We start from the raw sequence: 27,004 nt of genomic DNA on the forward strand, positions 1-27,004 counted from the left end.
TTGAGTAGAAACAGAACTATTCCCTATCTATGTGATCTCTTACACATAAACATATACTGTATTTACTTACTTGGGGTGGGGAGGCGGTGCCTAATTCATAGTACAAGGCCATAATTCACATACTTATTGACCTGACAGCAACTTACACGTAGTTTGGGCAGCTACTTTCAATCTGGAATCAATGGTTATACAGTTTTACAGAAATGGTCTTGGCACTGCCTTAAGCACTGATTGGGTACTGGTGTAGGGTGTGGTGGAAGAGGTGGAACCCTCAAAGCACCCCCATTTTCTGTTTCCTCTATTAGAAATCTATATAAGACTTTGGTTAAAAAGAGAGGAACTTGTAAGCTTTTCTTTTTTTAAGCTAGAAAACTATTGCCTTAAAAATACATATATATATATGTTGCCTCTGATGTTGCTGCTGCTAAGTCGTTTCAGTCGTGTCCAACTCTGTGCGAACCCATAGATGGCCTCCTACCAGGCTCCCCTGTCCCTTAGATTCTCCAGGCAAGAACACTGGAGTGGGTTGCCATTTTCTTCTCCAATGCATGAAAGTGAAAAGTGAAAGTGAAGTCGCTCGGTCGTGTCTGACTCTTAGCGACCCCATGGACTACAGCCCACCAGGCTCCTCCGCCCGTGGGATTTTCCAGGCAAGAGTGCTGGAGTGGCGTGCCATTGCCTTCTCTGGTGTTGCCTCTAAAGAACACTAATTCTAATGCAAGGAAGACAGTGTTGTCTGTGAATCAGAGCTTATGAGGAGAGATTCCAGAAGCAGGACAATGTCTGGGTACAGAGAAACATTCTATACTTAGGAGACAGAAAAACAGAAAGCAGGCACCAACAGAGAACTTTTGGTTTGGGGGCCACTGCAAGGTGAGTCACAGAGCTCAGCAGACACCAGTGGCTTGCGGCCATCAGATGGAGGCTGCCAACTAAACTTCTCCGTGAGGTGAGGAAATACTCAATAACGAAAATCCAAATTAATATTCAGGCTAAATAAGTGGAAAAATACACACTGGGGCAAGGGTCTTCTCACTCAACACTAAGTGGGAAAAGAAAATTTAGAAATAAAACTACTAATCTAATCTGTATCCTTTTCAAGCAGAGATTAAATTGCATTAAATTAAGATTTCACCTAATTTAAAAGGCATCAGAAGTTACTACCGGTGAAAAGTGAGGAGAAGGAAATTTAAGAAAAATATAGTTAGATTTGGGTTTCTAAAATCCTTCACTAAAATAGAAAAAACTTTCCCTAGCTTTAGATAATAGGGAATGAGACTCGATAGTAACAAAGAGGACAGGAACCGATGACTTAAACTAAATTCTACATCTAGAATTTCTACACAAACTAAATTACAAGAGTTCACATTAACAAAACTTCCAGTCAAGGAATTACTACTATAGTATTTTTATTATGTTTGAAAGTCACACAATGTTTTTGACAAGGTTTTACTTACTAAAGATTATAAATACTTACTCTGGGCTACAGTTTAATTTTTTGAGGTCTAAATTCAAGTTGGGTACAGGGGCCCAAACAGGAGTCATGGGTAAAATATTCCTCTCCTGAGTGAGGTTGACAGGTCTCAAGCTTTCTGGCTGTGAAGAACTCTGAAGACTCAATCCTCCCAGACTGGAGGACAGCTGGTTCATACCAGGATATTGCTGAAAGGGCAATTTGAAACAACACAAAGAACAATGTATCAAACACGAACATAATTTATTATACTATGTATAGGAAATTAACATACAGGAAAGCAAGAAGATAAAATTTGAATCTAGCTTTGTAACAGTAGAAAAACCTAATTGGGCAGCTCACTTTAAAGCACTCTTTAAAAAACTCAAAGCGAAAATATTGAAAAAACTTAAACCTTATGTGAATGGTTAGACTTAACAACAAAATTTCAACAATGCTTTTCAACATCAAGAATTTGGTTTCTCTGAATATCTTTCATACTGGAAAGGCAGGATAAATGCTTATTTTTAAACTTTTTCAATTTTCAGAATGTGTTGCTGCCATAGGAATGATAATGATGTTCCTTGAGTTCTGCTTGCTTAGTTTTTGTTCCCTTTCATATTTTTAGTATTATTATGAAGTCATGGCTCTTATTAACTCAAAGTGACTTAATGAATAGAAGTTACTATTCGCTTTGAAGCCCACACTACCCAATCTTTTGCCAGTGACAGCCTCTTACAGCTGATTCCAGTGTCCTTTTGATATGAACCCACTGTCTCTTGTTAGTTTCCTTGTTTTCTGGCATTACATTCTATACCACTCCTCCTTCAGAACTGAAATTAGCCATTTATCCAAAAAAGATTCCTGGTTCCTTTTAAATTGGGATGGTATCTAGAGACTATAATCTAGATAACATTGTTATTGTGCTGTTATTACTTCCAGACTTCTACAACAGAGACAGAAATCATAGAAGAAAAAAAAAAAAATAATGAGTTCACGTTGACACTTCCAATTCAAATTTAGGTAATAGCATTTTAACTTTTTTGCTTTTATGCCTATATTGCTCTTCTCTTTTGCTGAAAATCTCGAATTCTAGTGGTAACAGCCTTCTCCACATGTGCTCAGTCAAGTCCAGCTCTTTGCATCCCCATGGACTGCACCTCCAGGCTCCTCTGTCCTGGAATATTCCAGGCAAGAATACTGGAGTGAGCTGCCATTTCCTCCTCCAAGGGAAATTCCCAACCCAGGGATCGATCTCTGCATCGGCAGGTGGATTCTTTATCACTGAGCCACCTGGTAAGCTCCGGCAACAGCCTTACTTATTTGTTTCATCCTACAATATCCTAAGATACTTCCAAGATGACAACACTAATATTATTATAAGTGTAAGGTTATTTAAAGATTTCTTTGTAGTTCTTTTGTTCTTAGATTATTTTCCATTCAGAACATACAAAATACTGAGTTTTAAGATTTGTTAAAACAATACTTTTTTCTATATCAGAATGTATTCAACTTGATAAACTGGTTCACTTCTTTTTGTTTGATTTTAATTTTCAAGGATAGCTTTCTTTCATTCATTTTATGTTTTTTGAGTAAAATTTACATAGTTTTAATGTCAAAACTTTACAATAATTCAGAAATATCTTGTTTCACTCTTGATCCCTCTCCTTAAGCTAACTATTAGCTTTTGGTCTTACCTTCCATTGTCTCTGCTTAATAATACAATATAAACTAACATATACACTGCTCTAAATGTGACCTTTTCACCTAAAATAAAATGCTAGCAATAACTTTACATCTGTATATAGAGATTCTCCACATTCTTTTGTCTAGTTATCAAACACTCCATTATGTGAACATACTGAGGAATTCCAGCTAATCAGTACAGAAGATAACGTCAGGAAAATCACTATTTTACAACCCATATGAGAATAAATGATACAGGTAATGGTCATCTGAAATAGATGACAAACAGATACCAAGAGATGAGTGAAAGCTTAACGAGGAACTTCACAATGAAGATAAGGCTGTCACCAAATGAACCCACTATCTATCTTAGCACCACTAAGGTGAGACAATCAGGTATTATTATGTTGTACACAGAATCAAAATATATATTCTGGCTTATGAAATAAATAAATGAAGTAATACACTGAATTTAATCAAGCCATTGGGTCTAATTTCTAGTCCACAGAAAATGAAACAGAGGAACAAGTCAAATGATACCACAAGAAGCAATTAGTCAAATTCAGAATGTGGGACAGTCTATAGATCAAGAGACTTAGTTTTTTTCAAAAGATCAAAGGCACAAAAAATAGGGGCAGAGTTTTGTATTAGAGTTAATAAGAGAATTAAGAGACATACGCTAATACAATTAGTGAGTCTTGATTTGAACAAACCAACTACAGAATAGTAGCCTGGAAACTACCCAGGCAACTCTGAAAACTGACTGAATTTTAAACGACATTTAGAAACTATTGTTAATTTTGTGGCTGTAATAGTGGTATTACAGTTTGCAAGAAATTATCTTTCTCATCTCTCTGCTTTGCCTGCCCAGGGTTAGCTTTAAGACCCTCAGCAAGAAAAGGGTGTATGTGTGTAGCTTTAAGACCCTCAGCAAGAAAAGGGTGTGTGTGTGTGTGCAGCTTTAAGACCCTCAGCAAGAAAAGGGTGTGTGTGTGTGTGTGTGTGTGTGTGTGTGTGTGTGTGTGTGTGTGTGTGTGTGTGTAATTCTCTGAGTTTTCAGCAGAGATGTAAAGGAGGGGAGAAAAATGATTATATGAATTAGTAACAGTGTTTAACAGAAAACCCCAAACAGACCCAAGTTTAGGATAAGAATTTAGAATTTGAATTTAAGAATTTAGGATATAAAGTAAGGGTTCAGTTCAGTTCAGTTCAGTCGCTCAGTTGTGTTCAACTCTTTGCGACCCCATGAACTGCAGCATGCCAGGCCTCCCTGTCCATCACCAACTCTCGGCGTTCAAATAAGGGTAGAATATTCAATCAATAAGAAAGAGCAGATTATTTAATATCAGTGCAATTAGAACTATTTTGGAGAGGGAATGAGATTTATATTTATATACCAAAATAAAACCTTAAAAGATGCAAAAGGAAACTCACCAAAGAACTAAAAAAAATATAGAGGGAATTTTTCCTATCTTAAGGTTGAAAGACTTTTAAAGGATACAAAGGTAAAAACAAAAGAAATTATAATATGACTATATAAACATTTCTCTAAAGTATTAAAAAAAGCATTAAAATTAAAAACAAATGTCAAGCTGAGGGGGAACAAACTATAATATAAATTAGACCAAAAATGGTTAATGTACTTATTACAGACAGCTTTTACAAGCCAGAAGGACCTGAACAGAATAATGGTGAAAGAATAATGAACAAGGATTTCAGTAAAGAAACACAACTAAAAATTATGAAAATAGTAAAACATTTTTGCTTATAAAAAAATAATTCTTGGCATACTGAAAAGTGGGCATAGACACTTTTGCTAGGAATATAAATTGGTACATTATTTCCTCATATCTGAGCACCGAAAACCACTGTCTGCTAGACATCTCCACCTGGATGTCTACTGGGCATTTTAAATTAATCTGGAAAACTTGATTCCCATTTCCAGAACTATTCTTCTGTCTTCCATCTAAATAAATACACTACCCTCTATCCAGCTGTCCTGCCAAAAACCTAAGTTATCCTTAACGCTTCCTTTCTCTCACCCACATCAGTCAAAAGATATCCCTTATCCATCCACTTTTTACTACCTCTGCCAATACCACCTTAGAACAAAGCATAATCATCTATTTCTGGGATGATGCAAAGCTTCCATCTGTCTCCCTGTTTCCATTTTTATCTTTTCAAATACTCCCATCCCTAATCCGTTCTTCACTTAGTAGCCAAAGGATTCTCTAAATACCTAAACCAGATTTCATTCCATTCCATAAAATCTCCTATGTCTTTCCTCTGCACTGGTATAAAACTTCAGTTTCTGACTATGGTCTTTCCCAAACTCTCTGATTTCATTACTATTATTCTTCCCTTTGCCAGCTGAGCTAGAGCCACACTGGGACTTCAGTTCTGAAACACGTCAAAGTTGCCTCTGCCTTACGTTTCTGTATATTTCCTCAGCCTGAAATTCTCTACCCTCATATTTCTCTTTGTCTGGCTTTTCCTGTCATTCAAATATTAACTAAACATAACTTCTACAGTGAGGGCTTTCCTGTTTACTCTATATACTCAAGCCCTGCAATTTCAACTCATCTTGTTTCACAGCATTTGTAATTGTTTGAAATCAGCTTGTTAATTTATGGATTTACTTCTTGTCCTATTGGTCCGGCCTTCCCACCAAGTTTCTTGAGAGAGGGAACTCTGTTGTGTTCACTTGGCTTCCTCTTATAGCCTCGGTGCCTAGAGGAAGGCTGTCACATAGTAGAAACTCAGTCTTCACTGAATGAATAAGCAGGGAGAAACTCTAAAGTCTGGTATTAGCGGCTGTGATTGACTACTTTTACCTGAAGAAATTTCATCTGAGGAAATAACGAGACAAATGCACAAAGGTCTGTGCACACTTGTACATGTTGATTTTGATGCTCAGTTATGACCAATAGCAGTAGGCTGGGCGATTATAAAACATCACACAGCTATTAGATGAAAGGTATGAAATAATATGGAAAGGTTCCCTCTCATGCTGTTCAAGGATTTTAAAATAAATGTAAAACGATGCTCATATTTATCAACTTGTTTGTATAAATAAGTCATTTAGATGCCCAGCTCCTTTAGTGGCTTTCTCCCGTAGATGCATATAGCAAGAAACCTAGAAGGACAAACTGCAAGTGTTACTACTTATATCTTGATGGTGGGAATACTGACTGATATTTATTTTCTTTTCTGCTTGTCTGCATTTTCCTACAACTGCTCATGCACCGCTTTTTAATTAAAAAAAAAAAGCCATACAGTATCTGTATCTGGTTGTTTTTTTTTTTTTTTACATATTCACTAAAATATATTTTTTTAAAGATTTAAAACTCTTTTGGCTGTGGTGGGTCTTTGCTGTTGCACATGGGCTTTTTCTAGCTGTGAGGGGCGGGGGCTACTCTCCGGTTGTGGTACAAGGGCTTCCCACTACGGGGGCTTCTCCTGTTTTGGAGCACAGGCTCTCAGCACCCAGGCTCCATAGTTGTAGTATACGGGCTTAGTTGCTCCTTGGCATATGGGCTATTTCTGGAAAGGGATTGAACTGGTGTCCCTTGCATTGCAAGGCAGATTCTTAACCACTGAACCACCAGGGGAGCCCTAAAATATTTTTCTAACTTTTCTTTTAAAATTAACTTATTTTTTAATTTTTAGGGGGTTCTTTTTGGCCATACTACATGGCTTGCGGGATCTTACTTTCCCAACCAGTGATTGAACCTGAGCCCAAGGCAGTGAAGGTACCATGTCTTAAACACTGGACTGAGGGAATTCCCTTCTTTTTAAAACATCAATTTTTTCTGTTTTTCAACTCTGAAAAACTAATTTTAAGTTTTTTTCTTCCTCAAAGGGCAACCACTGGGGTTTCTCCCTTCTTAGTATAGGTCATCTCAAATAAATGAATACCAAGAAAGCCCTTAAGATTCAGGGCCCTCCCACTTATTTAGAGTCATTTCAATTTTACTCCTTGTGGCTCAGCTGGTGAAGAATCTGCCTGTAATGTGGGAGACCTGAGTTCAATCCCTGGGTTTGGAAGATCCCCTGGAGAAGGGAAAGGCTACCCACTCCAGTATTCTGGCCTGGAGAATTCCACGGACTGTATAGACCATGGGGTTGCAAACAGTCGGACATGACTGAGCGACTTTCACTTTCACTTTTCAATTTTACTACAGAAAGCTATTTAAAGTAAAATATTCCTATTCTAAATAGGACTTGAAAAATAAATGGCTTCTTTTAAAATTGGCTTGTTAATGGTAATATTAGATTAAAATCTATAATCTTCTTTTAAGTAGCCAGATAAGAATTTAAATGCACATCCTTGCTATGTGCTTAAATCATTACTGTTCACTTGTCATGAAATAGTGGAACTTCATTTGGACCAATACAGCCCTAAAGAAAATCTAACAAAACGGAAGGCAGGGAAATCTGAACCAACCAGCCATATTTCTCCAGTGCCTCTCTGTCTCCTTTTTCCTTCAGTGCTTTAATTCTAAAATTAAATTCCAGGAAGAAATGTTTTGTTTTTTTTTCTTCTCTAATTTCATCAGTTCACCATAAGATGAAATCTCTGTAGTTAGTCTACTGAGAGCAGTTTTTTATTATAAGTAGAATGCTTTTGTCATTTAAACTGTTTCTTTATATTTTACTTTTTCTCAACAAGTATAAATGCAAAATACGTATTGTTCTTTTAATAAACTGCTATGGTATTTAAGAGGCAACTCCATGAAAGGTCAAGTAAAAAATAATGAACAAATGTATTAATGAGCATTTGTTGAAGCTTTTACCAATTTTAGTTATATGTCACACAGACTTCTTCAAGTTAAACGCTGAAACCAAAATCCCAAACTACATTTATACCCTGTCAGTTTTTGAGAAAGCCAGCTTAGTAACACAAAATTTAAAATAACATTTAATTTCCTGATCACAGAATGAGTATCTACACATTACAGAGGCTCTGAAAAATAAAAGTACAGACAGAAAAGAAAAATCAGTTTTACCTTCTTCTCTGTATACATACACACATAAACACACACATACAAACTGGAACCAAAGTCTGCGCATGTTTAATCTAGGCTTGTCTACATTAACACCTATGATCCATTTGAACCACCAGGGACTTGTCAGAACTGCTAAGTTTCACAGTTGTTATATAATTTCATATGACTAAATACATACTTGAGCATACTGCTGGAATCCAGAATACACTGGGCTACTGGATGGTCCTCCAGAATTAAGTGGTGCTGTGGCATTCTGATACCCAGGCTGAAGAGTCGGATAACCATACCCAAATGGCTTAGGCATTTTTGAAGGCTGAGGAGCAGCTGGAGCTGGTGCTGGAACAGGGTCAGGAGCGGGGTCTGGAGCAGGACTACTTGCTGATGAGGAAAGCACATCTAACAAAGGAAAAAGGATGGTGTTCACTGAAAAGCAGCCCTCCACAAAGACGCCTGGGTGAGCCACTACTTCTGGCACTTTCCTTTCTTTCATTAAAACTTTTATTATGAGAAATTGTGAATGTATACAAAAATGGAACAAAATAATAAACCCATATATCCAGTACTTAGCTTTAAATATTTTGCTAATCTTGTTTCACATGTTCCTACTCCATCTTTATTTTTTTTTAACAAATATCTTACAGGAAAACTCCACCTTGCATCATTTCACTAACACATACTGCAGTTGATATTCCTAACAGATAACATATTAAATGTTATAGCATATGTTATAATATAAATATATATTTATATATATGAACATAGTTATTTTTTCCCTTTGTTCTCTCAGCAGAAATGGGGCTAAGAAGCAGAAGACAAAGCAAAGCAATAAAAAGAGTGTCAATTACTCTCTTCTCCAACTTGCCTTTTTATCTGACCTTGATATTTATTAAAAAAAAAAAAAAGACCCATGGAAGAAGTGGCCTATCTCCACAGTCCCCCAGAAGTCTGCTTTATTTTCAGAGGCAAAACTGTAAAACTATGAAAGAAAGTGTCTAGAATAGTGTCCAGCTCCTAGAACAATGTCTGGTATATAGTAGAGGCCAAATAAAATTTAGTGAATGAATGCTTTTCCTTCATTTAAATTTAAAACAGAAACTAAAACTTGATGAAAACTGCAGGGGGAAACTAACTGTAGAGAATTTAATTATCATATAAAGAATAACATCAACGAAAGAAAGCCTATTACTCTACTACACAAAACCATTATTAACACTTCGTTATACTGTTAGTCTTATTTTTAAAGTCAAATCTAAAATATATGTGTATTTTACACTGCTGTATTTAAAAGGACCTGCTGAATAGCACATGGAACTCTGTTTAATGTTAATGTGACAGCCTGGACAAGAGAGAAGTTAGGGGGAGAATGGACACATGGATATATATGGCTGAGTCCCTTCCCTGTTCGCCTGAAACTATCACAACATTGTTAATCAGCTATACGCCAAAACTAAGTAAAAAGTTCTTTTAAAAATAAAATATATGTATTTTAATCTATTTTTCATATAAAAATTATATTCTTCACTAGCAATCACATTCTGCAAAAAAGTTCTTAAAAGCATCTGACTTTAATAGATTTATTTTTTCAAAGTTTACTGAGGAATCCCATCCTTCTACTGACTCTATTGGCTCTCATTTTTGAAGAGATCTTCCTGGATATTCTTAAAAGGACAAAAGCATCACCGTCATGTCATTTCCTTAGATTTCCTGCATGTCTCTCCTGACGGTGATAGGAATACAAGTATTAACAGAAAGGTCTCTTAACACAGCAAGAGTCATCAGCTTAAGAAATGAAGAACTGGAGTCCTTAATATGAGGGTCCAACACTTTTCACCTTATTTAGGAAAGGGACAATATTTCATACATCTCTACAGTCCCTAAGACCATCTAGTATCTGATATACAGACTTATTTCACTTAATCTTACTTTGACAGATTCTCATCTTTCCTTAATTTTGGTGTAGTACAAATAGCTAGAAAACTTGCCCAGGGTCATTCACTTACTGTCCAGGCACAGTCCATAACAAGATTAAGATCTGTTGATTAAATGAATACAGACAAACACAGCAAGGTCAAACTCCAAGGCCACCATCTTTTAACTCCACTACATTGGATGTTTTACTTTGGGTTAACCTGATGCTCATGAAATACTATAGTTATAGTTTTCATCTTTTAGTGAATGAAGTGACTCTTCTAGAATATTCTGATAATGGGGATTGCTTTTGGAATGGTCCACAACTTCTCACCCATACATGTACACACAGATCCACAGATTCCTAGGAGAAAAAACCCTTAACCACAAAAGACTGAGTAGCTCATTTAAGTATTCTTGAAATATTAAAAGGGAGCACTATATTAAGCTAAGAAGATTGAAGTTTTCTACTGATTCATAAGGATAGTGACAGCAAGACAGTGTGTGAAGTCCAGCACATTCCAACTTCAATTAAGCTTCATCCTGGATAACTACCAATGTGATAAGAAAGAGAAGAGCACAAAAAGTTGTTTTGTTAGTCCTAAAGTTTGGAATCATTAAAAAGAAAAGGCAGAAGGTCAGGTGTGGTTGTCAGGCTGTTGGTGTTAGGAAACAGGCAAATAAGGAAAATAACTGTACAAGATGCTAGAATGAAACACCTATCTATTATAGAAGTCAAATTTGTAGATTTTTTTAACACTATCCACCACTCCTGCTCCTACATGATGACCAAAGTTATTTCCAGATATGGTTAAAAGTAATGCCTCCAAAACCTACCCCCAAATTGGTTAATCTATTTACTGGTGGAGGCAGGCAGGAGCCATAGGGGGAGGAAAGAGTCAAAGTCTTTATACTCAGAGGCTAGTTGGAAGAAATTCAAGGACCTAAGCATGAGAACAGAAACATAAATTTAAGGAGTTATTAGCATAAAAAAGAAGGGAAAGAAGAGGAAACTTATTCAGTATTAAGTCTTCTAATAAGAGGAAAAGGATAAAGAGCATGGTAACAAAAATCAAATACTAAATTTCCTTAGGCCTCCCAGAGACAGCATCCATAGGTGTTACATGACAATTATACCATGAAATTAAGGCTGAAAAGAACAGGAAAATGTTTCCTTTCTCTGTTAAAAATATAGCCTGCTAATTATGTACAGTTAAGTGTTCATGTCTGAAAGTAATTGATGGTCAGTAACTTTTCAAATAAACTTCAACTATGCACAAAACAAATTACCTGGATAGCTGCCTCCTTCTAGAGCATCGTAACTGTTGGGCATTGGAGAAGCACTGCTTGTCGTAGAAGAGCTGTCAACACCTAAAAGGAGAATCAAAATATCTGCTAAGTTTAAGATGACCATGTATCTTAAAGCACCCTTTGGCAATTTTGAAAAAAGATGTTTTGCTGATCTAGGAAAATTCCTGATCCTAGAAACATGAGATGGCTGATGTTTAATGACATTTTAAAAACCATATATAAATTTCTGATAAGAACAGGGGATGAAAGTGGGAAGAATACAGAGCTGATGAGTAGAATAAAATTTTATCAGACACACATGAAGGCATCTTAATGATATATAACTTTAGAAGCAGTAAAACACAAATATCAATTTAGAATGATAGAAATGTTAATATAATCACACCTCAAAGACAGGCTCTACCAAATCACAAGCTATTAAATACATCTTATCAATATCAGGCTATTTTAAGATAATTAAATTTTAATGACTTTTATAACTCAGTATAGCTGTATGAAACTCACATAAGAGGAATCTCTGGCTTGGGTTGCCACCTAGCATGTTACTAAGCTTTTCTATGTCTTGGCTTATTCATCTGCTCAATAAAGATTAAATAATATCTGTGATTTTAATAAGATAACAAAAATAAGTGGTACTCTATTAAATATGTGATAGACTATAAAAACTTCTATTACTGTGTTCACTCAAAACTTGTAAGATTAATTGGAATGTTCAGTGGCAATTTATGATAATATTTAGTAATGTCACACAGATAGTAGAATACAATATAAATTCTCTCAGTTATCCACTCGACAAACACTTTATTGAAAGCCTATAGTTAACATAGGTAGATACTACTGAATAAAACTGAAAATGCATATGGCCCCTCTCGCGTCGGCTTTTTTTCACCAGAAGACAAAATCCTGAGTTACAGAGATGATCCCTAGCTCTTAATACCAATATTATAACTGAGGTTAAAACTATATTTTAGATTAATTTTCAATTGTGATATAAAAAGAATAAGTATGCACAATATCTTTCATTGAATGATTTAGGTTAATGGCAAGAATTCAGTGTACCGACTCAGAGCATAATAGCTAAAATTCTTTGTGTAGGAACATTTTGTTATTAGTAAATAACATGATTTAGCAGCAAAAGATTTAGGAGTAGGCAATGGCACCCCACTCCAGTACTCTTGCCTGGAAAATCCCATGGATGGAGGAGCCTGGTAGGCTGCAGTCCATGGGGTCACAAAGAGTCGGACACAACTGAGCGACTTCCCTTTCACTTTCACTTTCCTGCACTGGAGAAGGAAATGGCAACCCACTCCAGTGTTCTTGCCTGGAGAATCCCAGGGACAGGGGAGCCTGGTGGGCTGCCATCTATGGGGTCGCACAGAGTCGGACACAACTGAAGCGACTCAGCAGCAGCAGAGGCAAAAGGTTATAGTTGCATTAGACTTTGCCACTGAAGTGCTACACAGCTTTGGGTAAGTGACAACCATCAATAATACTCTCTCCTGCAAACAAGAACAATTTTTTAAATGTTCTATGTGTGCTTTTTAATGTTCTTATGATGCCTAAATGAGGCAGTTGATATTAAGCAACTTACAAAACATGAAGACTATAAGATAAATAACAGGCGAAAGACACTAATGCAAAGTGCTTTCTTGGTGGTAAATAGAAAACTGTTGCATATTTTTGTCATTACTCTTAATTAAGAGTGAGAAGTATGGGCTCTTCCTTTTTGTTCCTTATATTTGTGAATTTATATCTAAAGAAGCATGCTGATATATAAGGTCAAAAGTCTTGAAGTAATAGGATTAAAAAACAAAAAACCAAAACCCAAATATTCACCAGGAGATGAATGGATAAACAAAATGGACTAAATGTAGTATATCTATACAATGGGATATTATTCAACACTAGAAAGGAATCAAGTACGGATACAGGCTACAATATGAATGACCCTTAAAAACATGTTAAATGAAAGAAGCCAGACAAAAAAGGTCACATGTATGATTTATATGAAATATCCAGAATAGATAAATCCACAGAGGTAAAAAGTAGACTGGTGGTTGCCAAGGGCTGAGAGGAGGATATGAAAAAATGAAGACAGACGTTAGATCCCCTTCTTACACCTTACGCTAAAATTAATTATTATAGACCTAACTGCTAAAACTCTTAAAATATGGGAGTAAATCTTCACAACCTTGGATTAAGCAATAGATTTTTAGATATGACATCAAAGGCATCAGCAACAAAAGAAAGAAAATAGATATAATGGACTTCATCAAGTTAAAAACTTGTGTTCCAAAGATATTATCAAGAAAGTTAAGAGATAACCCCAGAATGAGAGAATATCAAATCACATATCTAATTAATAAAGGTTTAATATCCAAACTTGGGCTTCCCTGGTAGCTCAGCTGGTAAAGAATCCTCCTGCAATGCAGGAGACCCCAGTTCAATTCCTGGGTCAGGAAAGATCCCCTGGGAAAGGGACAGGCTACCCATTCCAGTATTCTTGGGCTTCCCTGGTGGCTCAGACGGTAAAGAATCCACCATGCAATGCGGGAGACCTGGGTTTGATCCCTGGGTTGGGAAGATCCCCTAGAGAAGGAAACTGCTATCCACTCCAGTATGCTGGCCTGGAGAATTCCATGGACAGAGGAACAAAGCAGGCTATGGGGTCGCAGAGTCAGATACAACTGAGCGACTTTCACTAATATCCAAAATATTTACAGAACTCTTATGACTCAACAATAAAAAGACAAATAATCAAATTAAATGAGCGAAGGATCTAAACAGATATTTATTACAAAAAAAAAAGATAAATGGCCAAAAAGCACATGAAAAGATGCTCAACATTACTAATTAGAAAAATGACAATCAAAACTACAACGAGTATCACCTCACACTGATCAGACTGGCAAGCATCAAAAATTCTACCAATAAGAAATGCTGCGGAGGGTATGGAGAAGAGAACCTTCATTCACTGTAGATGGGAATGTAAACTGGTACAGCCACTATGGACACCAGTATGGGGGTCCCTTGAAGAAGTACTAACAAAGCTATCACATGACCCAGTAATCCTACTGCTGGGGGTATACAGCCAGATATAAAAACTCTCATTAGAAAAGATCCGTGCACCCCAATGTTCACAGCAGGACTATTTACAGCAGCCAAGACACGAAGACAACCCAAGTGCCCGTCAACAGACAACTGGCGTAAGGAGGTGTGACATAAACATATGTAACAGAGTACTAAAGAAAGCGAAAGTGAAGTCACTCAGTCGTGTCCGACTCTTTGTGACCCCACGCACTGTAGCCTACCAGGCTTCTCCGTCCATGGGATTTTCCAGGCAAGAGTACTGGAGTGGGTTGCCATTTCCTTCTCCAGGGGATCTGCCCAACCCAGGGATCGAACCCGGGTCTCCTATGCAGCCATTAGAAACAGAATGAAATATCACCATTTGCAGCAACATGGGTGGACCTAGAGAAAACTGTCGTTAGTGAAGTCAGACAGACAAACACTGTATGATATCACTTATGCAGAGAACCTAAAAAATAATACAAATGAATTCATATACAAAATACAGACTCACAGACATAGAAAGCAAACTTACAGCTGCTAAAGGAAAAGTGGGGCTGGGACAAATTCCTGCACTTTCCCAGCTGTACTGTAATCATACACTGTACTGGCTGAGTGATCACAGTATGCTGCCCTATCACACTACAAGTACACAGAGGCAGCTATGCTACTATATTGATATCTGGAACCATGACACCAAGTAAAATACTGCTTTCTGCATCCAATCTAGTTTTAGCTGAATGAGAAGCTCTGGCACTTGTTGCCACTCTTAAACATTACATCCAGTCTGCCTCAGTCACTTCACACTACAGCTACCGATAATAAATATTCTGAGCTCAAAGGGATGTAACACTCAGGGAACATGTTTCCTCATTCTTTTACTGGCTCTATGTCACAGGTTGAGAGAGAACAAGAAGCTGGAAAAGAGTGGGAGCTGAGTCACAAGTAAGGTCAAGTAAATAGCTCAGAATCTGTGAAGTTGGGGGAAAACAAACCACGGCACACTAAAGCCTTCTAAAAAAGACTTCATTCTCTCTCCTTGGGTCAACAAAGTCGAATGCACTTATTAATATTTTTCAACCTAAAATTAACGAGGCAATTTGAAATTGCATTTCCTCATAACATGTATAAAACACAGAAAAAGTGTAAGCCAAATCCCACCTCTGCCACTTAGGAGGTGAGAGAAAACGGGCGGTGGTGGTTCAGTTGCTCAGGAGTGTCCGGCTCTCACGACCCCGTGGACTGCAGCCCGCCAGGCTCCTCTGTCCATGGGATTCTGCAGGCAGGAATACTGGAGTGGGTTGCCACTTCCTTCTCCAGAGGATCTTCCCAACCTAGGAATCGAACCCAGGTCTCCCGCATTGCAGGCAGAATCTTTACCAACTGAGCTATAAGTGAAGCCCAAGAGAGAATGGACAGGACTCCTAACATTTCTGAGTGATTTATTATTTGTAACAACAGATTTTATAACTCTACATAGTAATGTTAAGATTAAAGAGCTATAACAGATATAAACTAAATAGTTACTAGCCAAAGACTGAGAAAACATTCTTCATCTTTTCTCTTCCCTCTTCCCATCCTAAAACCGCTACAAAAGAGAGGAAAAGAGAGAATAAGACAAAACCTCCTGATTGATAAAGCCAAGCGTTTTTTCTCAAGCCTCGACCCAAACTTAACATTTATCACTGCCAACCAAGTTTCTTTTGATTTGTAAAAATGGTTCCCTTCTTTCAGAAAGACTCTGCTAATATGCTTCCCTCCTCCAAATTTCTCCTACCTTAGTCTTATTTCTCACTAGCTTATTCCTTATTTCAAAAGCCTCTAGTGCTAATCAATTTCTTCTGTTAAGGAAAATCAATCTGCATTTCTTAAATACAAATTTGGTTATGTTATTTTCCCATGTAAACTCCTTCAATGACCTCTCACTACCTTAAAGATAAAACCCAAACTTCTTACTAGGAAATGTGAGGTTCTTAAAGATCTTATCCAGCCTACTCACCTTCATTCCAAATCTTACCACTTGCCCTCTGCAAACAATAGGTCCAAACTCAGTAAAGTTCCCCAAATATGCCACTATCTCTCATGCTTCTTGCTTTGTTTCAAAAAGTGTCTCTGCCTCTCCCGAGGTCCCTCCCTCGCTCAATTCCAAGTTCTTTCAGATTCACTTCAGGTTCCCCTGTCTGCCCTCCAGAACCCTCCTGGTCATTTCCACCCTACATCTGGTTCTAGATTCTCTTATGTATTCCTATAAAGCACCACAATTAACACAGGACTGAGTGTAATTCCATTCTACATTCCAAATCAGACTGTGAGCTTCTTGGGTTTTCAATCAAGCTCACATATGGAGTGTTGTTAATCTGTTTATAATTTGGTTGTTCAGAACTCAAAACATTTTTCAGAGAAATAATAAAATAACTGGTTTTATTATCCCAGTTCAGTCAAGACCAAAATCAGATTGATGATATTCTTTGCAGCCAAAGATGGAGAAGCTCTATACGGTCAGCAAAAACAAGACCAGGAGCTGACTGTGGCTCAGACCATGAACTCCTTATTGCAAAATTCAGACTTAAACTGAAGAAAGTAGGGAAAACCACTAGACTGTTCAGGTATGACCTAAATCAAATCCCTTACAATTATACAGTGGAAGTGAGAAAAAGATTCAAGGGAATAGATCTGACAGAGTCCCTGAAGAACTTTGGACAGAGGCTTGTGACACACTGTACAGGAGGCAGTGATCAATACCATCCCCAAGAAAAAGAAATGCAAAAAGGCAAAATGGTTGTCTGGTGAGGCCTTGCAAATAGCTGAGAAAAGAAGAGAAGCTAAAGGCAAAAGAGAAAAGGAAAGATACACCCATCTGAATGCACAGTTCCAAAGAATAGCAAGGAGAGATAAGAAAGCCTTCCTCAGTGATCAATGCAAAGAAATAGAGGGAAACAACAGAATCGAAAGACTAGAGATCCCTTCAAGAAAATAAGAGATACCAACGGAACATTTCATGCAAAGATGGGCTCAATAAAGGACAGAAATGGTATCGACCTAACAGAAGGAGAGGATATTAAGAAGAAGTGGCAAAAATACAGAGTAACTATACAAAAAGATCTTCATGACCCAGATAACCATGATGGTATGATCACACACCTAGAGTCAGACATCCCAGAATGAGAAGTCAAATGGTCCTTGGGAAGCATCATTACAAACAAAGCTAGTGGAAGTGACTGAATTTCAGTTGAGCTATTTCAGATCGATCCTGAAAGATGATGTTGTTAAAGTGCTAAACTCAATATGCCAGCAAATTTGGAAAACTCAGCAGTGGCCACAGGACTGGAAAAGGTCAATTTTCATTCCAGTCCCAAACGAAGGCAATGCCAAAGAATGCTCAAACTACTGCACAATTTCACTAATCTCACACGCTAGCAAAGTAATACTCAAAATTCTCCAAGCCAGGCTTCAACAGTACAACAGTACATGAACTGAAAACTTCCAGATGTTCAAGCTGGATTTAGAAAAAGCAGAGGAGCCAGAGATCAAATTGCCAACATCCACTGGATCATCAAAAAAGCAAGGAGTTCCAGAAAAACTTCTGCTTTATTGACTACACCAAAGCCTTTGACTGTGTGGATAACAATAAACAGGGGACTATTCTTCAAGAGATGAGAATACCAGACCATCTTACCTGCCTCCTGAGAAATCTGTATGCAGATCAGGAAGTAACAGTTAGAACTGGACATGGAACAACTGATTGGCTCCAAATTGGGAAAGAAGTCTGTCAAGGCTGTATATTGTTACCCTACTTATTTAACCTATATGCAGAGTACATTATGTGAACTGCCAGGCTGGATGAAGCACAAGCTGGAATCAAGATTACCAGGAGAAATATCAATAACCTCAGATATGCAGATGATACCAGCCTTATGGCAGAAAGTGAAGAAGAAATTAAGAGCCTCTTAATGAAAGTGAAAGAGGAGAGTGAAACAAAGTTGGCTTAAAACTCAACATTCAGAAAACTTAAGATCATGGCATCTGGTCCCATCACTTCATGGCAAATAGATGGTGAAACAATGGAAACAGTGACAGACTTTATTTGGGGGGCTCCAAAATCACTGCAGATGGCGACTGCAGACATGAAATTAAAAGACAACTGCTCCTTGGAAGAAAAGCTATGACCAACCTAGACAGCATAGAACAGACATCACTTTGGCAAACAAAGGTTCGTCTAGTCAAAGCTATGGTTTTTCCAGTAGTCATGCGTGGATGTGAGCTGGACTATAAAGAAAACTGAGCGCTGAAGAACTGCTGCTTTTGACCTGTGGTTTTAGAGAAGACTCTTGAGGGTCCCTTGGACTGCAAGATCAAACCAGTCAATCCTAAAGGAAATCAGTCCAGAATATTCATTGGAAGGACTGACGGCGAAATTCCAATACTTTGGCCACCTGATGTGAAGAACTGACTCCTTGGAAAAGACCCTGATGCTGGGAAGGCTGAAGGCAAGAGTAGAAGGGGATGATAGAAGATGAGATGGTTGGATGGCATCACCAACTCGATGGACATGAGTCTGAGTAAGCTCCGGGAGTTGGTGATGGACAGAGAAGCCTTGCATGCTGCAGTCCATGGGGTTGCAAAGAGTCAGACATGACTGTCAACTGAACTGACTGATTTCAATGAATACTGAAGACCCTCAAACTAATATTTTTCTTAATGGCAATGATATCTGTTTACTTCCTTCACAGAGCCAGTATATGTGCTCAATTTCTAAAATTTTAAAAATATACTAAATATGTACTGAATTTAGTTTGAAGATATTTACTTTTTAAAATAATCAAATAGTAGTACATTAGTGAGTGAGAAAGATAGATTGGGGCTTCCCTGGTAGCCCCAACCTATTAGGGCTTCCTTCAGCGGTAAAAGAATCAGCCTGCCAGTGCAAGAGAGATGGGTTCAATCCCTGGTCTGGGAAGATCCCACACGCTGAAGAACAACTAAACCCATGTGCCGCCACTACCAAGCCCGTGCTCTGGAGCTGATGAGCAGCAGCTGCCGAGCCCTGTGCCGCCACTACCGAGCCCGTGCCCTGGAGCTGATGAGCAGCAGCTGCTGAGCCCTGTGCCGCCACTACCGAGCCCTGTGCCGCAACTACCGAGCCCTGTGCCGCAACTACCGAGCCCGTGCCCTGGAGCTGATGAGCAGCAGCTGCCGAGTCCTGTGCCGCAACTACCAAGCCCGTGATCCACAAAAAGAGGAGCCACAGCAATAAGCCTGTGCACTGCAACTGGAGCGTAGGCGCCCCCTCCCCCTGCAACTAGAGAAAAGGCTGGTGCAGCAATGAAGACCCAGCACACCCCAAAATAAATAAAATTATTAAAAAGACAGAGAGTCAGATTGAACCCTTTTAGGGATTTCCTTTGGCAAGGGGTGTTAGGATGGTGGAGGAAAAGGGAAGATGTTGATCAAAGAAGAAAATCTTCCAGTTGTAACAGTTCTAGGGACCTGGGAATCTAATGTACAGCACATAATGATTAGAGTTAGTGACACTGCATGATATACTTGAACTATTTGTTTTTAAAAAGGAATTTTCTTTGGAAGGTAGAAATAAGGCCAATACTGTCCTGTCCTTTATAAGAGCTGACTTTATTTGTTCTATGTCAAAATGCAGCATTACCTTTTAAAATAACCAAGTCAAGCAAAAACATATTCTCTCTGAGGTAGTGCCTGGCACTGAATAATTACTATTAGTCTGTGTGAAAGTCAAGTAAAAACTGACTAGCACCTTAAAACTCATTATGAAAAAAAAAAAAAAAAGTTTTTTTCTTCTAACATTATTTACAGAATAAAGCATCAAGCTGTCACATTATGGGAGAGTCCTCCGGCCTCTTCCCAACCTGAAAATTCCCTAGAGGAAAGGCGGCTGGGCGTACGGAGAGCAGGTGACAGAATGCTAGACAATAGCGTCTTCCAGGGACTAGGGCTGGCCCTGGTCTTTGGCTTTTTACACCGCCCCCACTTTCACTTTATCTCACTGCTCAATTTCAGGTCACTGCTTTCACTCCCATTTCCAAGTCAGTATTCCTTACTAGTACAGGTATGATGGTATTTGTCCACCAAAGGTCCACTCTAGCACTAACAACTGAAGGAGATATCTGTAACTGAATAAACTTAGTGAAGAAATTAAAATATAACCATTATGAGCAGCTTGCTATCTGCTTTCTTTAAATCTAAGTTTATTCTCGAACAATTCTGAACTTTCACAAGCTTCCAACAAAACATAAGACTGTCTCCAGTACTAAATCCTATTTCAGTTTCCAAGTATGCATTTAACAAGGAAACTTGAAAAAAGGAAGCCTATTTGTAGCATGTAATTTTAAAGATATAATTAGATGGTTTAATGTAAAATCAGAACTGAAATTAAAATTTTCTTTTAAATCCAAAAGCTTAAAAAAAAAAGAAAGAAATGAAAGCTTTAAAGAAATATCCCTGTACTTGACTCCTAGACAGACACACTGTCAAGCAAACCATAAGCTTTAATAAATGAAAAGCTAAAATAAGTGGAGAGTTACTTTAACCGTAACTGTAAAGAATATATACGGGGTTCCCTGGTGGCTCAGACAGTAAAGAATCTGCCTCCGGTGCGGGAGACCTGAGTTGGATCCCTGGGTTGGGAAGATCCCCTGGAGGAGGGCATGGCAACCCCTCCCGTATTCTTGCCTGGAGCATCCCCACGGACAGAGGAGCCTGGTGGCCTACCGTCGATGGGGTCGCGAAGAGCTGGGCACCAGAGTGACTAAGCACACGGAGCACAGCATAAGGAATGTTAATATTACGATTTCCCAACCTGGTAGTTGCTGTTTTACTACTGCTTAACAAATTTTTCCCAAGTTGGAGAATAATTTCACATGAACTAAACACCCAAGAATCTAATGATTACAGGAAAAAAAACCACCTCTGAAACAGTTAACAAATAGAACACTCCACTTCATAGAGCTGCTTATATGTAACCTCCACACCAATTTGAGGCACTTTCTTTTACCATTTTACACATGGAAAAAATACTGTAACTGACCAGGACTTTTAAAAAATCATTTTAAAGCTAAATTTCCTTTCTATTTTTTCTTTCCTCTCACTCAGAATGTCCCTTTAATTTGCAACCAACAAAAACAGTATTTTTATTTACAAACCATAAGGAGATAACACTAGGATCCTAGGAAAAATGTCCATAATACAGTCTTATTTTATTTTAGTGTGAATAGTGAAAGTCACTCAGTCGTGTCGACTCTTCGCAACCCCATGGATTATACACTCCATGGAATTCTCCAGGCCTGAATACTGGAGTGGGTAGCCTTTCCATTCTGCAGGGGATCTTCCCAACCCAGGGATCGAACCCAGGTCTCCTGCATTGCAGGCGGATTCTTTACCAGCTAAGCCACAAGGGAAGCCCTATTATCCTGCTGCACGATAAAAAGGCAAAGAGGAAGACAATACCTAAGCAACGCCACAGTGGCTACTGCATGTGCTCTTTAGTCCCCTCTACTTCAGGGCTTCATGTTCTCACGAGGACATGAGGACTACGCTGCCCATACCTCTCAGCAGACAAAGAGACCTAGTTTGAGGCAAATGCATTGTTCACATCTCAATCAACTCATCTGCAAAATGGAGCCAATTATCTCTGCGTTGCAAGATTGCAGGGAAGAATAAAACTGAGATAAGAACATGTTCTCAACATTATTAATGACAACTAATTTTTAGAGAGATTTCAGCATTTGCCAGACACTGTTCTAAGCTCTTGACAAAGAACACCTTCAATCCTAAAAACAACCATGTGTAACTGTTACTATCATTCTCCACTGACAAGATGAGTCAATTGAGGCTCAATGAGTTTAAGAAACTTGTCTCAGGTCACAAAGCTAGTAAGTGACAAAATGGGGGTTTGCATCTAGAAGAAATGATACAAAAACCCATAGCTGTACTTAAATAATGTAAGGTGACAGGAGAAAAGCCATAAATGCTAAATCTTTTTCATTATCTGATTTTTTTTCCATATAAGGAAACGGGATTTTCAACCAACGCACCTAATCGTTCAGCAGAACAAAAACAGGGCAATTTAGGCTGACAACATTACACAAAGTAACACATTTTTGAACTGTGTAAAATTAGGATCATAAGGTTAAAAACTGAGACATTTGTAGGATCTGAATAACCCCTGTGTTAAATAATTAGAATGCCAGGGCCTGGGACCAGTGGCCCTTCAGCAGCAAGGGCCATCAAGGGCCATCAGTTACAGTAAGACCCTGGCTCCTACAATGCCCTTCTGCAGTACAGGTACCAGGACTGAGGGAAACAGTCCATCCCAGGTTGCAGCAGCCCAAACACAAGATGAGCTAGGAACATCTTAGTGAGGACTTAAGGGACTTAAAATAAGTGCTTAAAGATTCATGGGAACATTTTTAAAAGACAGCTTGAAGAAGCTGCTGCTGCCCAGGTTGAGGACAAATTGCTATTAGAATAACTAATGACAGTAATGGATTATGACCCACTGAATAAAACAAGAATCCATGAGTCATTATAAACCCAAAGAAATCAATAAGAGAGAAGAGAAGGCTCTTCTTCACAGTGAAACCTGAACTCATGAACAAAGAGGGAATGTTAGAACTGGAAAATCTCTGAAGAATGTTCAAACTAATGTATGCTAGTTTAATCAAGAACAGGATATTTATAATAGTATCAAAGAACTTCCCCACAAATTACTTATTAATTTTAAGGGAAAAGAGAAGTACCTTTACAGTTGAGAAATCTGGCAGACACCATCTTAATCAAGTCATCAAAGTTAAATATCATCAATATGGGAACAAATCAACAGCATGTGCCTCTTAACAGGAGGCTCTGAGAACATGCCATACTTCAGTGGTAATCTCACCAAAAATGTGTGATTTCAATTTAATCAAAAGTGTCAAAGTCCGAAAAATAAAGAAAGGTTAAGGGACTGTTGTAGGTTGAAGAAGTCTAAATAAATGGCGACTAAATTCAACACCATGACCCTGGATTAGATCCTAGGCCATGGAAACAGCTATGAAAGATCTTATTAAGACAGCTGTTAAGATATGATTATGGACCGTGTAACGGATATTAAGGTAACAGTGACTGATTTCCTGATAACTATATTATGCTTGTGTTACGTAAGACACTGTGCTTACAGTCAGGAAACACACACTGAAATATTTAGAGGTAAAGGTTCATGGTATCTCCACCTTACATTCAAATGACACAGGAAAAACTGCATATAGCGAGGATGAGGCAAAAATGGTTTATCTTGGTAAAGTACATATGGTAGTTTCTTTCACTCTTCTGTAAGACTGAAATTATGTAAAATAAAAAACTACCAAAAATTCATAAAGATAAATGGGTATCTGGATTTTTAAGAGAAGAAAAAAATACCATCCTTCTGGAACCCTTAACTTTCACCCTGTGCCCACAAATCATGCATAAGGATTTGAATGTTTAAAAAATGCAAAGGAAACAGAAAGCTCTATTTAAACAGACTGTTTACAGAGCAAATCCTTCCACTCAGTTACAAAGATAACAGAGAATCATGGTCATGTATAACTTAAAAGATCATCACTTATTGATTCAGTCTTAAAATATTAGAATTAACAGAGGAACTGAATTACTTAAAAGTTAGCAGTTATACTTATCAAAGGTAGAAAAAGATATTAAACAGGCTGCAACACATCATTGCATGCACAATTTCTTCAACTAGCAAGATGTGAACTTCTACTTCATGAAATAGGAAAACAACTACAAATATGGGGTCTTCAAAATATATGACAAGATGGGCCACAAAGAAAAGACCTCAGAGAAACGCTCTCCAATTTTTATGTCAGTTTTATAAAACCCACATGATTCATTTCGATTATCCCAAAGTAGCATGCAAAGCAGAAAATAAAACATTCCTAAAAGGGTGCTACAGCAATCAACGGCCAAAAGCATCAGTCAGGACTCATTCTTTAGCATGTGGCATGAGAGAAAATAAACTTCTGAAAGAAGAAAGCACTCTATCATCATGAAAAATGCATTGTTACTTACAAAATGGTAAAGATGTCCAAAAAAGGAAACACAAAACAAACAAGCAAAACGCCTCCAGTGACCCCCACCTTCTATAGCCCAAACCAATCTATTGAGCTAAATCTGCAAAGACACATTGTTTAAGGACGAGTAAGACTATGGACATAAAAAGAAAACTTGAGTAGGAAAAGTTCAAGAACTGGGGTAAAGCTAAAGCAGACCTGCTTCCTCATCCTCCTCCTCCTCTTCCTCATCATCGGAAGTTGATGACAAGGGAGTTGGTGCGGAGCTAGCTTGGTTATTAACATATTCACCATACTGCATGCCTGTAAAGTGGAAAGCACAAACACAAGAGTCAAACCAACGGGAAAGATGAGAAATAAAATTTTGACATTGCATCAAAAGTGAGAAAGAACTCTGACATTCCAAAGAACACCCCAGCATGCATATTAATATTAGCTAATTTATAATCAAAACTGAAACTGTTAGAAATCTCTGCAAAGCAGTTTAGTAAAAGCAGCTTTAATATGAACTGGTTTACGTGTAAAAAAAAAAAAAAAGCACCATGTCTGACATCGATAATATTTAGGAAACTCCACTGATAGTCTCTGAACATTTTACTGAGCTCTACACGTTTACCTTCTTTGACCTTGGGGCCCTTGTGGTATACTTCCTTTGGGACCATGTACTCTTGGTGAGCAGTGATCACTTCTACTGAAATGAATTTATACAGCATACAACACACATACAAATCCTCGGTACCTTCCTTCTGCTAATGCCACCCCGATGGTGACTCAGCTCTCATAACGGAAAAAGAATGACAGTTAAAGAAAAGAACTGGATCTAGCATCGTTCTCTGCTCAGAGGAGATGCTCAAAAGAAAACATAAAAAAGAGGGGGGCTGCTTATTAACTGTGGCCCGACAAGTGAGACAATTAAAGTGAATTTTCAGAGGCAGCAAATCATCTCAGCATCAGCCTACTGCCTACGTGTGAGACTGAATTAAGTGAAGGAGACTGGTCCGCAGTGGGAGATACAGCAAGAGAAGGCAGCCTACAGAAAAGGCACAACTAGTAACTGGACAACACCGCCCTTTAAAACAAAAAAGTTGGCTGCATATTTTCATTATTTAATTATTCTAGCAAAATCAGGACAAAAACTAAGATCCACAAAATTTTTAAGAGGGAAAATTTTAAAAACATATATATATACATATACACTTAAAAATAATATATATATACACTTAAAAATACATACTCTTCATAAATAAGAATAAACATTCTAAAAATAAAAAAGAATAAACATCCTTACAAAGAAAAATCTTAGAGCTCAATTTGAAAAAGAAAAAAAAAGAACCCAGAAATATAACATGGATTTTCAATAACATGTCACAATATTGTAAGTACAATGAAGCCCTGCCTCACTAAAAAATCATGTGGTAGTCCTCTCATGCTCGGTTTTGTTTTTTTTCAGGTGACCTTCTTAATTAGCATGGAGTATAATAAAAAAATTTTAACAAAGTCAAGTCTGAACTTAGAAGACAGCAAAGGTTAAACTGTATATGAGTAAAGCTTTGATCCTCATGACTAAAGACGTCATTGACAAATCTGCTAGCTTTGCTGAAATACGTTTTAAATACAGATAAAATGGCAGTTATAACAAATTCACCTGAAAAAGTAAATATCAGTGCAAAGTAAGTTCAGGCAACACAAAAAATAAACTTGATACCTTGAAAGACCAAATTCAGAGTGGCAAGTTCCTCTAACAATAGCCTAGTTAAAATGAAAATTTGACTAATATTAGACTTTAGGTTAAATAGACTAAGAAGTTTATATTCAGACATGTTAACAGTAAAAATATTTTTTAGAAAAATTCTCCAATTTAAGGACTTCTTTAAAAATGAAATACTTTCTCAAAACACCAATTAGCACTGCACTTTAAAAAGTACACGTATGTGTATGTATATAATAAGAAACAAGAGAAAGAAGAAAACAAGAAATTTCTATCTGCTGTGCTAAGCTGAGAGAGTCCAAAAAACAGGAAGAAAATCCATTCTTTTCATGACTGTGTAGACTGTTGATTTTGTACCTAATCAGAGGAGTCAAAGCATAGGGCAAACCTATGTGTGTTGTAAGATAAATATTTTCCTCTTTTTCCAGATTTACTGAATAAAAACAGGTTTCATGTATTACTGGGAAAATATCCAATGCTGAATTGGAAGCAAAAAAAAAATTTTTTTTATAGAGCAACTATTTAATGCACTGGAACAAACCTAAAAATAAGATGGAACAGTAATATTATTTATTATAATATCATTTTAGATCATTCAATGGTTGTCAACATACTATATTAACTGAATGTCACACAACATACTTAATTTCACTGTCCTAAAAAGAGGCAATCTCTTTTGAGAAGTGCTAGAGATGAATGTATCAGTATTTAAGCTCTTTCCCAAGGATGACTCAATCTACTGTGCGTTTTAACCTTTCTTTGCTCGTTTAACTAAAGTTTGTTA

At 37.6% G+C, this 27,004-nt stretch overlaps 1 protein-coding gene across 2 annotated transcripts in view; it reads right to left on the minus strand.

Annotated features, from left to right (window-relative positions):
* SEC24B (SEC24 homolog B, COPII coat complex component) overlaps positions 1-27,004 on the minus strand; it is a 78,911-nt gene that overhangs the window by 20,574 nt on the left and 31,333 nt on the right. The window contains exons 4-7 of one of the 2 annotated variants that reach the window (XM_052641601.1): positions 24,711-24,815; positions 11,347-11,427; positions 8,327-8,544; positions 1,478-1,662 (exon numbers count right to left, since the gene is read on the minus strand). In XM_052641601.1, coding sequence (XP_052497561.1) covers positions 1,478-1,662; positions 8,327-8,544; positions 11,347-11,427; positions 24,711-24,815 — 589 coding nt within the window. The remainder of the gene's footprint in view (positions 1-1,477; positions 1,663-8,326; positions 8,545-11,346; positions 11,428-24,710; positions 24,816-27,004) is intronic. The other variant, XM_052641602.1, reaches the window with a different exon arrangement.

This window comes from Budorcas taxicolor, chromosome 6, assembly GCF_023091745.1.
Source record: "Budorcas taxicolor isolate Tak-1 chromosome 6, Takin1.1, whole genome shotgun sequence".
NCBI classification, from domain to species: Eukaryota; Metazoa; Chordata; class Mammalia; order Artiodactyla; family Bovidae; genus Budorcas; species Budorcas taxicolor.